The sequence below is a fragment of the Talpa occidentalis genome, unplaced genomic scaffold, assembly GCF_014898055.3.
Source record: "Talpa occidentalis isolate TD23 unplaced genomic scaffold, MPIMG_talOcc4v2.1, whole genome shotgun sequence".
Lineage (NCBI taxonomy): Eukaryota > Metazoa > Chordata > Mammalia > Eulipotyphla > Talpidae > Talpa > Talpa occidentalis.
The window spans coordinates 151,572,353-151,585,003 of NW_026555331.1; the positions used below are offsets into that span (position 1 = coordinate 151,572,353).

Genomic DNA, 12,651 nt, shown 5'->3' on the forward strand with positions numbered 1-12,651 from the left:
CCTGGACAAGGCACGCATGCTGGTTTGCTATAACCAGAAATCCCAGAGACCATGCCATGGGCTGATCACAACGGGCCTCACAGGAGTTCACCAGGGGCAGGAGTGACAGAGACCTAACTTTGTTATTGTGTGCCCTGCTCATTAGAACCTTTAAGCCCTCACCCAATAAGTCTGTTTACTTACAAACTCTACCCAGGTACCACTGTTCTCCTATGTTGTAAACATAAAGTATAACTAAAATCGATATTTCAAAAGATGATATTAAAAATTAAGTAGAGGGCCTCCCTGGTGGCGCAAGTGGTTAAGCACAGCACTGTGAAGCTGTCTGCAGCCTCTGCAGCACGAGTTCTGTCCCCAGCCGGCCAGGGAGCTGACCCACATGGCGCAGCAGACCTCTTCTGTCTCGCCCGCTGCTCCCCTCAGCAGTGTATTTCAGTCAGTCTGCATGTTCTGCTCCCCACTCTGTCTCCGGTGGATCCTCTCACCCCCTGCATCTCTGGCCTGTACCCCAGTTTTTGTATGCATAAATAAATAAATCTTTTTTAAAAATTTTTAAATAAAAATAAAAATTAAGTAGAAATAGAATTTCCAATATCCTCGCTTGTGCCCCAATGGCTCTCCTTCACCCCTTCCTGGGAAGGCACCTCAAAGGCACCAGCGAGCAGAGTAGAGACTCACTGTGACTAGTCGCAGTTCTGGATTCAGTTTATTCATCCAGAGACTTGGGACAGCCACAGGGGGTCACTCTAAAGATATCATGGAATAATCCAGACCTTTCCGGAAGGATGACTGGTCACCTCCTGTCATACAAGGCACAATTTCCCTGGGACTATGTCCATTCAAGAGAACAAATTAGTTTAAAGTTGCTTAGTGAGCATAGAATTAGAACAAATGGCTTTGTGGTCTGTAGGGATATTTCATCAAGCTAGAATAACTGATTGAACTGCCCTTCTCCTCTCTGGGGAGATTTCTGTCTGAATAAGCAGCACTGGATCTCAAATAAATACCGATATATTTCATGTCTAGCTTTCCTTTTTCGGGAATCTTTTTAGACAACTGCCCTTCTGTTAATGCGTCACCACCTCAGAAAACAAGAATGCATTTGATTCAATTGAAATTTTAAAATGCTAATTGCATTCTTGGCCTGGGGATACAGCCCAAAGAGACAGAATTGCCTGTTTCAGGAATCTGCAAACTCCTCCACTGTCTCTGAAGGGTGATCGCCCAATTAGGCTGACCTGAATCCTTCTGGCCTCTGGGCACTCGGCTTCTTCCCTCCTGGAACTGATTGGCGAGAAGGTTGCAACTTCTAGCTTGATTTAGATTTAATCTCGAGAAACCTTCCTTTTCAGCCAGCTGAAGCAGGTGGGCTTCAAGTCCTATCACTGTCTCTCTAGCCAAAGAGTGAGCCAAGAAGAGGGCTCAGCCCTCAGATGAGAGGGAATTAGACAACAGTTCAGATGCTTTCTTTTCAAGTATTATTCTAACCGATATCATATAATAATCTCCTTTCCAAAAGAAAGTGATTCTATTTTTTCCTACTGGAAGCTATGATGTTGTAATCTTTTATAAAATAGTTTAACACTGCTCTAAGATCTGGGGGCCACCTTAAGCAATAGATGTCACCACCTCTGTTTCTACCCCAAGGAAGACATTTATAGACGTATTTTGCAATGAATTACTAATTCTATTTTCTAGATGTCACTCTAGCCTAGATGTCTCTGAAAAGAAAACCAAATAGCATTGATTAAAGGAGAGGGTCATTTAATATCTCATAATAGAGCAATATTTTTATTTAATTTAAAATAGTGGCTCAAGCATAGCCATCCCAACACAAAGTTAATTTTATTTAAGAGTAGTAGTTGAACTTAATGCTGCATACATGCATAGTTTGCATAAAAGAAAGGAAAAAATATAGTACATGGAAACTAATAGCATGAGCCTAGTTGATTCATGTGTTCTTTGAAGGAAAGATTTAGAAAAAAATCAGTTTGAGAAAGAGAGAGGAAAGAGAGATTAAGTTTTAAATCTAAATTTTCCACAATTTTCTGATCTAGTAGGCTTTTATCAGAGATTCATGAGTCGGGCAGCATCCAGTTCAGCAGATAGAAGGGACTTGGAAGGGCCTAATGAGGCAGAGACTGAGTAAACCAAAGTGGGTGGACATCGAAGTTTCACGGGGCACTTGCTGATTGGCTAAAGCAGGCTGCTCCCTGCTGGGAGCACAGGGGAGGCTCCGGACTGGCCAGGTGACCCTTGCTGAGCAGGCCAGCTTGAGTCTGGGACTTGGGCCTTCCTTTTCTGGGAGAATCGCGTCCAGAACCTTAATCACATTTTGGTTGGCTGATGTGGGACTTAGCCTGAGCGGTGCCATCTCGGGCCTAATCTGGTGACATCCACCTGGATTAGTGTTCTCTTTGATGCAGGAAAAGCTTTCGTAACTAACTCCGTTGTGATAGCAATTGGCCTCAAAAATGTGCACATTAACTCAAAGGCATCTGTCCCTGGGACAGGAAGTTGATGACTTATAATTTATTTCTTTACAAGGCCCATGGTGTAAATCCCTGTTCCTTTTTGTTCCCACAGGGAATTACTGGAACGCTGCCTCCTTCCCAAACCCGTCCTCCTACCTGCACTTCTCAACTTTCCAAGGGGAAACAAGCGCTGACATTTCTTTCTACTTCAAAACACTCACCCCCCGGGGAGTCTTTCTGGAAAACCTCGGGAACACAGACTTCATCAAGCTGGAGCTAAAATGTGAGTACCCTTTGCAGGGGGCTGCCCTCCCTGCATCTGTCCTAGACCTGATGACTTGGCTTCCTGCATTCAAACATCAGTGGTTTTCTTTGTTCCAGAAAGCGCTAAGGTCCCCAAACTTCAGTAAGACCAAATGCCCATGCTGGGGTTTCTCACAAGGAAGCAGGCACATAAGACTCCCACACATATGCCACCCAGCAAAACAAGAGAGGAAAAATTGCCCTCACAGCAGTGGGAAGTAGGATGTATATTAAATGTCCTTTTGTGTGTGTGTTTGTTTTGCAAGGAGACAGAGGGTTGTGTAAAGTCATCTGCAGAACAGGAGTTGGGGGGTGCACAAGGGAAAGTGGGGACCATAATGGAACTGCCAACATATTGTCTGTGCATTAATGGAGCAAAGGAAGTTTGAGTTTGCTGCTTTCCAGGAGGGACCCCCACATCCACACACTCTCTGAAGGTCTAAGTTCTGAATTTATTTAACCAAGGATCAGAAACTAAGTGAATCAGAGCTATGGCATGTCCTGCCAAGCTATGCTCCACTTGCTGTGGGTCCCAGAGATCGTCAGAGGTCCCAGGCATGGGGAAGCCATCTGTGGTGGCAGGAGTGCCACTGGGTCCTGTCATCCCAGGTCCTATTTATCCTTGGGCACATGTTCAGCTCAAGGAATTTACAATCCACAAACTTCCAGATCTGGTGAATATTTGTGAAATCTCCAGGCTCTACTGCTCCAGATAAAGACAGCAAGATGACAGATGGGACCAGGAGAGAGAAGCAGCCAGTGCCCCACATCCCCAAGTCCCTCTACAAAACCTGGGTGCCACCCCCACTCAAAGTCTCCATCCTCCCTCCGCCTTTCCATGAATCATCTGTCACCATTAGAATCACAGACCCTCGGTCATGGTGATCTATGTCTCCACCTCAACACTATTTACAAGAGCCCAAGCAATGGAAACAACAGGTATCCAACAACACAAGTGGATAAAGAAGAGGTGGTACATACATACAGTGGAATATTACTCAGCTATGAAAAAGGATGGAATCTTACCATTTGCAACAACGTGGATCAACCTGGAGGGGATTATTCTAAGGGAAATAAGTCAAAAAAGAGAAAGACAAATATCAGATGATTTTACTCCTGTGTGGAATATAATGAAACAAAGCAAAGGAACAGACAAAACTAAACCAAATCGAGCCGTAGAAATATAAGTGTAGAATTGAAACCGGGGTAGGGGGGATTATGGACTGTGGTAGAAGGTTATGGGTGATTTGGTAGTGAGTGTGGTGTGGTAACATATACCTGAAGAGGAGTCAACCTTTACCTCTAAGTCACATGCAATATTGTAAACCAATGTTACTGCCATAAAAATAGGTCAAAGTCAGCTACAGAGACAGAAGTCAAAATACTCTTTCTTTCAATGCTGATTGTGCTCTTGCAAGCATGGTGAAGGTTCATAAAACCCACCGGACATTCTGTAAGAAGTGTGCCAAGCACCACCCCACAAAGTGACACATTCAAGGAGGGCAGGGATTCTCTGTCTGCCCAGGGAAAGCAGCGATATGACAGGAAGCAGAATGGCTGTGGTGGGCAGACAGCCAATTTTCTGGAAGGCAAAAATTACAAAGAATTTTGTCTGAAACTTGAATGTGTTGAGCCCCACAGCAGGTCTGGAGAATTCTAGCTACTACGACATGTAAGCATTTTGAAGAGGAAGGGGGATAAGAGGAGAAAGGACCAAAGAACCCAGGACTAAGCTCCATCTTTGTTTATTATGAAGACAATCAAATCTTGAGGTTATGTTCACATCAAAAAAATAAGTATAGTGGCCCCCTCTACTCCCTGGTGATAGGGAATGTTGACCAGGAAGGGACACAGGTGAACCGTCTTGCGTGGTAGAAATGTTCTAATCTTGACCTACAGAGTGATGGCATCTGTAAAAATTTAGTCAACTACACAACTGAGATTTTCACGTTTTAGTGTATGTAACTTATACTTCAGTGAAAACAGTGGAAAGAGAGAAAACTCTGCTGTGAAAATATCTTGAGTTGTTGAATAACAAATGTGTTAATAAAGCCCTTGTCTTTTCAGCAAAAGCCATAGATACCATGATTCTAGGTTGATCCCTAGTTGTAAATGCTAACAAAGAATCCATCAAAATTGTCCATTGATACTTGAAGTTCAACATGTCAAAACTGAAATCCAGGGCGTCCCCTGGTGGCGCAGCTGTTGAGCGCTGGGCGGTGAAGCTGCCTGCTGCCTCTGCAGCGCTGGTTGGATCCCCAGCCGCCAGCGAGGGCCCCACATGGCGTGCAGACCTCTCCTGCCATGCCCGCTTTTCCCCTTAGCAGTGTACTTCATCAGTCTGCCTGTTCTGTTTCCCACTATGGCTCTGGTGAATTCTCTCACCCTCTGCTGTACCCAGTGCTTGTATAAATAAATAAATAAATCTTAAAAAAAAAAAAAAAAAGAACTGAAATCCATCATCTTCCCCCAAAAGTCTCTTCTGTGCTCCCCTCCTTGGTTAATGCCATCTTCTCTTCATTCTCCAGGTTAGGAAAGCTCAGTTGTGTCGAGTGTTTCACTAACCTCCCCGCTCCAGACAGACTGCTTATCTTGGTTAACACTGTATTTTCTCATATGGAGAACTGCTCTGCTGACATTCCTGAGGATATGTCAACACATCAGAGCAACCCCAGAGAAAGCATCCATCCCAGCTAGTGACAAAAAAAGATGTGTGGAACATCGATGCAAAGAAAATGAAGTCTTATCGAATTTCTCTGTATGTCCCATGATGACAACTTTTGTGGAAATGGCCTGGATTCTTGATCCAAACAGCCTCATAGTTTTTCTCTCTCTCTCTGTTTCCTCTCTTCTGACATCTGCCCTCCCAATGAGGAGAGATTTCTACAGATCTGGTCCCATCACTCCTTTTCTTTAGACCCTAAAGACAAAACCCAAGGTGCTCAGTGTGTTACAAGAAATGTTCAAGTGTTTAATCTTGGTAAGTGAATTAAGACTTTGAATTAATATTTTAGACTTCTTCCCACAACATGCAACAGTGTTCCACTATTTTCACCCATTCGATACCATCTAGAATTGCCCCCCACAAACTGAAATCCTACCCACATAGTGTTTTTCTTATGCCATCTTAAAACACAAGACAAAAGTCTTTATCTTTCCTAAAAAATATCAAAATTTCTTTAAAACAATTAATTCAGATTGTTGTCTAGAAAGTAATAGGCCTCCTCATCAAAGATCATCTTCACATAGTGTTTGTCTGACTAGAGTTTATATTATGTGTCATTACAATCAAGAAATGCTCACGTCTCGTGGAGATATTTTTTCTAATGGAATTTTTCTTCAATTTAAATTTCTCTGATTCTCATGTTTTCTGAGTTATTTATTGTGTGTAGTCGGCACAAAATCTTTCCCTTCAAAAAGATGGCATGTTAAAGTGTCAAACAGACCAGCTGTTAAAATCAGTCTGCCTATGGCAAGCTGGAAAAAGGACAACAGGAATTCTAAGAGGAGAAGAGATAAAAGAAACTACAATTCATACATCAAGATCTGAGACAGAAATGGGAGGAAGAATGTGTCATTACTACTCATTAATAAACACATGGATTAGTAAGAACAGTAGAAACAGATGTGAGGCATTATGGTGAAGTTAGGGACCTTCCATCCGCCATTCTGGAAGCTAATAGTTTCTCTGCAACCTTAGTATTTTCATAAAAACCAGTGCTCTAAGAAGGAAGAGCTACACCATCATCAGTGAGTGTGTGTTGCTAATGCTGGGATATAAGATCAGCTGCTGTAACAAATAAAACCCTAGTTTCAGTGACTGTTATGCTGTCTGATAAGTATTCTTCTGGTCCAAGAACTCCTTCTACATGAGATTCAGAGATCAAGGCTCCTTTGTGATTCCACCATCTGCTGGAGCCTCGGAGTTTCTAAATCAGGTGAGCAGACAAAGAAAAGGTGAAGAAATTCTGATGTCTTACCACGGTGGCTCAGAGGTGATATGCATTCCTTTGCTCTGGTCCCTGCGTGGTTAACCCACCATAGAGCTCCATCCACCTGCCTCCGAGCTGCAGCTCTTGGATGAATAGATGGAAGATTTTCAAAGGGTAACTAGGAAAAGGAGAAAAGAAAACATTCATGTAAAGTCAGCAGTGTCTGCCATAGATAACTATGGCAACAAAAAGGCATCAGCTTTAACTTGCCAGGAGACATCGCGGTAGATTTCCAAAAGATGAAGCATTTGGTTTGCAATGAAGACTGACTGGCAAGTAAATGAGATCAAGGCATTTTCTCCAGACAGTAAACGGTACAGGCAAATGCAAGTCAAGGAGGAAGATCGTGGAGCAACTGAGGAATTTAAAAGAATAGCTAAAATCTGGGGACCCGTTAAAAGGCATTTTTCTTGAAAGTAATGTCACCCTCAAGTATCTGCTAAGAGTTTGACAAAAGAAAGGTGGCTAGACCTTAAGCCTCTTAGGAAATGACACATTTTACTTGGCTTTGCAGATAGTGTTAAAATGATCAAATTTGGTTTTCTGTATCTCTGAATTTGATTCCTCTGATGAAGTCTGATGAGATGCAGAGTGACTGCTCATGACGAGTGTTTGATATTTAGCATGCTACAGGGTGTTTCTGGGTAAGAGCAACCGAGCCTATGAACAACAGAACAGTGTGTATCTGTCAAGTGTAATTACAACACTGAGTTAGCTTCTCTTGAGTCCTGATTCCTGCAGACATTAGCGTAAACTCCCGAACATGCCGGCACTTCAGGCCAGTGAGGAGTTTTCTTTGGATAATAGCATGCCTTTCGTATTTTTAATTAGGAAAAATAATTCACATCTAGCTCAAAATTACTTTATTCTCAAGTTTGACCACTCCATAGTCTCAGTTATCCTAAAAACAGGGGAAAAGTAGAGAGGAATGTTTCAATGTTCTATTAAATTTCCTCTAAGTTTCTGTATTTAAATGAAATCTCCTTCTTGGCATTTTGATGAACTCCTCTTTCTGATTAAGCACTCATTAAAATTATAGAATAGAGTTGCTTAAAATGTCACCAACCTTTTCAGAAGACAGTGAAATGATCAGATTATAAATTTTATATCAGGGAGATAAAGTTTCTTTATTGTTGACTGGTTTAAGAATCCAGAGAATCCAAAAGAATAAACCAAAAATATCAGCAATAACTTCATATTTTAATATATTTAGTACTACTCTTTTAGTGTGGATGTTTCCAAACATTTTCCTGTGTACTCATACAGCAATATGATTTTTTAAAAAATGAGATCAAATGGTGATACTCTTCCATAACCTGCTTCTTTGATATAACAATATTTTAGAAACACATTTCCTTATCAATTTTTTTAACTCCACAAGATACTTTTTTCGACTTTTTAAACATCTATATGAGATTCCATGAAAGGGCATGTGCAGTTTGAAAAAATCATGGCTTTATATTTACAAAGAAAAACCAAAAAGGTATGGTCCTTGTTATATAGCCTACAGGATACAAAACGAAAGTTCTCACTGGCTGGTCCATGTATTGTAGTTCTTCAGAAATGTGTTTTAGTCCCCATCAGCTTCTTACATCTGGATCTAGCACCTTCTGGAGATGATAATTAGATTATTACGTCAACCAATGCAATGTGTTAAAGATGGAGCACCACTGTCCCAAGCCCAGTGTCCCATTTAACTGACAATCCCATTATTGGGCTTGACTTTCTTTCATGGTTTTTTGTTGTATTTTTTTTTTAATTTGGGGAGTTTTTATTTTATTTTGAGTCATTTTTATTAGGTAGTGTGGTTTACAACACTGTGAATGACATAAGGATACAGGTTCAGACTTCTTCAGATGTGTGGCCACACCACACCACAATCCAGGCACCCATATTCCCTGCCATAGTCTTATTGGGGCTTACCTCTTAAAAGATATATTTGCACATTCCGATGAGCTGGTTTCCTGTTGCAACTTTGCAGACATCGTACCACACCACAGCAAACCACATGCTGGGTGTGTGTGGCGTCTTGCTGATGAAGACTTGCTCAGACCCCATAGCAGCAAGCCGCGATGATAACATCAGTGAAAAGGGAAGCCTTTGCTTGGGAAGGTCGCACCAGGACATCCTTATCAGGCATCAAGACAGTCTCCCGGTGGGTGACCCTTGTCCCAGGTCGGGCCAGATCCTCCCTCCATGGAGGGCAGGTTGAACCCACCCAAGGCAGATGCTGAGATAGTCCAGACCTACTGCAACCTTTCTCGTCAGGGAATTAGTCTAGAAAGGAGCCACTTCCCCTTCCTTCATCAAATCATGAAGAAAGAGAGCATGCCTGTTTGAAGGACTGGATCCTGAAAAGGTTTTCATGTGGACTCTACTCGAGAAAGTTGTGTTTTCAACCATCATCAGAAATAAGGGGAAAAGAAGCCCATGTTATAGTGAATTATTATTAGTGTGTAATATTATCTATTTCCAGTGGGAGTCTTTGTTCCAGTAGAAATTGGTTTGTGCAAACTCAAGGGACACTGCGAAGTAATCTGTCATTTTTCTGGAGGTGGGATAGGGGACCTGCAGGGTCTGTTAACTCTCCCACACTGCTAACCGGGCATGCATCCTAAGGTCCTTTCAACCCTGAGGTCCTCATTTCTAGCATTCACTACCAATTAGAAGATAGAGGAGACTTTTACACTATCATAAAGAACAGCTATTAAGATCATTTAGATTAGTTATGCGTTTCTTGCAAAGATTCCAAGGAAAAAGTCACTTCTATGTCTACACAGTCTTTCACACATTTAGAATGCCTGTTATGTAGAAAGAGACCCTCTGCTCTCATCTCTCTCTGCATCCCATTTAGTCTCTGCAGAACCAACTTTGTTTCACTTTTCTCTGTGATTTGCCCTACTTTGCAAATGCACAGCAGTCAAAATGGATCTGGTGTTGGAATGGAAAACAGAATAAATCTTTTTACATTCTGTGTCCATCACGTAAAATATAATCTTCATTTGGCACTTTTTTTTTTTTTCATTAGTGAGCTCTCGTGGGCAGTCACACCGGGGTGGCTTTGAAAGAACATGCTAGATCAGAAGCAATTTGCAGCAAAGCAGGGAGAAAGAAGTCGTGCCAGCAGCCCCTCCCTGTGCCCAGGACACAGTCTGCTTTCTCTCTAGTGGGCTGACCCACCACTCCCCCCAGCAGGCAGCTCCTTGGAAGCCTGGTCCTGTCTCCTTGGATCTGGTTTGGGCTTTTCCTCGTTGTCACTGTCCCCACCAGCCCAGCCCGCCACAACCCCGCCATTTTAGGAATTATAATTTATGAGTCAACTGACTCGCTGTCTCCTTATAAGCATCAGCTGGGTCCCGGGAGCTTTTGTCCAATTCAGGCCCTCAATACAGTGGCCCATTCTTGAGCTCTCAAATCACCTCTCTCAATGAACTGCTCTCTGACGTCACCTGAAACCCCATAAATAACCCAGGTTCTCCCGGGTCCCCCCCCAGAGCACATTTCTTCCAATGAGTATTTCTCGTTTCGTGGGACAATCTAACTATGGTCAAGAGAAGGCCTCTTCGGCATCCACACCCCTGAACCACACTCCGCTCCATCGCTGGACAGTCCCCGGGCATCACCGCTCATGGTCTCTCCAAAGCAGCTTCTGCAGCTGCTTTTATCACAAATCCCCTCTCCCCACAGGCACTGTCAGGACTTTCTTCCCAGCACACCTTCTGTTCTTTCTAAACACTGGGGTGTTCCTTGCTGAGGACAGGTGCCACCTGTCATTTTAGAAAGATTTTTTTGTCTTTTTCCTTTTAAAATCATAAAGGTCCCATTAATATTCAAGAAGTTATTCTCAGAAGGGGGTTAAATGCATGGAGAAAACTAAAATTAGCAAGGCTTTGCATTTTCAAGACAGCTCCCTGGTTTTGCATGGCCAGCGGTAACTCCCCTTGGCTTCCTTTTCTCTGTGGATGCCTTTGTTTGTGAAGTTATTTTTTAACCATAATAAAAAGCTTAAAGGCCAAAATACATAAGGAGAAATATTTCTCAGACTCAAGAGGTTATCACGATACCAGAGGTTTTGAAATGGGTTCATCACATTTATTCTGGAGCTCCAGGCATTTCCTTGAAGAATTTCCAAAACACTTCAATTACATTTTTCTTGCCAGTATTCATTTTCAGATGTGTTTGACACTGATTGGGGGGGAAGGGTGTGAATATGCACATTTGGCACTAAAAATCTCTATATAATTTTTAAGATTTATTTATTTGTACAAGAACTGGGGTACAGACCAGAAGCGTGGGAGGGTGAGAGAATTCACCAGAGTCAGAGCAGGGAGCAGAACAGGATGACGGGCCAAAAACACTGCTAAGGGGAGCAGTGGATGAGACAGGAGAGGTCTGCCGTGCCATGTGGGTATCTCCCTGGCTGGCTGGGAATTGAAACCTGCGCTGCGGAGACTGCGGACATCTCACAGTGCTGCACTCAACCCACTGCGCCACCAAGGAGGTCCTAAAAATCTCTATATTCATAAACTAAGGCTAGCAAAAGAAAAAGAGGTTCTTTTTATTCCCTGAACACTGGTGGGCACAAGGTGTGGACCTGGTGGCTGCGGGGCGGCAGGGTCCCTCCAGGCTCGCCCCTCCCTGGACTGTGCTTCAAGAGCAGCTCCAGGCCCCAAGTCTTCCAGTCTTCAGGCTGTTCGAGTCAATCACGTTCTTCTCAACCAAAGTGATCATTTTTGTTTTGGCAGAGAATTAGGGCCAACTGCTAACTTGGAAGGGCCACAGCCCATGAGACATATGCTTCTGATGCCCCCAATAGCCCAGGTTGCCCCAAATGCTGTTAGATCTGAGGGTTCTCTGCAAGGGCTCAGCTCTCATGGAAGGCTGCGCTACTTGTGGTTCTAGTTATCACAGGGAAGAGGTTAGAATCAGGCAAGGGAAGTGTTACCATAATGTCAGGTCTTCAGGCCTAGTCTCCCAGCCAGGAGTGGATCCCTGAACCACGATCCTCTGCCTCTGGCTCCCCTTCTCAGTTTATCTTGGACAGCCTCTGTGCCTCCAATATCATACCTCTGGGAACAGCCTTTCATGCAGTTTGTTTCAAACATCGTAACTCACGTATCAAGTTCCCAGGCTGAGAAGGTGCACAGTAAGACACGCTGCCCTCAGGGGGATGCTTGTGACATGCAGAGTGGGCCCGCACATGTGTCCTGAGTGATGGGATCCGCCCAGGGAGCCCCTGGGGTGTTATTTCAGAATGTCCCCGTTCATTCTTCCATCTGTCCAGTTGTTTGTTCCCTCATAGAGAGCTGAGCACCTGCTCTGTGGCTGGCTTTGGTCTAGATACTGAGACTCTCACATAAATGAAGAGAAAATGCCTCTTTGAGACCGGGAACACATGCAGGTGCCTCTTGCCCCCCAGACTCAAGTAAAGAAGAGGAAGCAGCTGAGAGTGGGGTTTGCTCTTCAGTATGGACTGTGTGGGCCATGAATTTCTAATATGATGACTTGTGAACAAAGAGCAAAAGCAGCAGCCCGGGGTCATTTGGATAAAGGACAGCAAGTGCTGAGGTCCTGAGGCAGATGTGAAGGAGATAAACCTTGTCCAACGGCCTTAAAGATAACTAAGGAGCAGACACAGATAGAGAATATAAGAAGCTCTTCCAAGGACTTGGCCAGGAAAGGGTAACAAGAAATGAGCAACAAGGTCAAGAGAAGCCTTGGAAGGGTGGAGGCTGTGAAGATTAGTCTTGTCTGCACGTTCACATGGAAAGATCCAGAAGAGAATAATCAGCACTGTAATGTGGGGCGGGGCGGAATTGCTGGATTGATGTCCTTGAGTGGAAGCTTGACCTTGGACAGGACACAGACCCCTTCCTCCCTTC

General features: G+C 43.5%; 1 protein-coding gene across 1 annotated transcript in view; it reads left to right on the forward strand.

Annotated features, from left to right (window-relative positions):
* CNTNAP2 (contactin associated protein 2) overlaps positions 1 to 12,651 on the forward strand; it is a 1,162,155-nt gene that overhangs the window by 998,279 nt on the left and 151,225 nt on the right. The window contains exon 16 of the mRNA XM_037515219.2: positions 2,587 to 2,757. Coding sequence (XP_037371116.2) covers positions 2,587 to 2,757 — 171 coding nt within the window. The remainder of the gene's footprint in view (positions 1 to 2,586; positions 2,758 to 12,651) is intronic.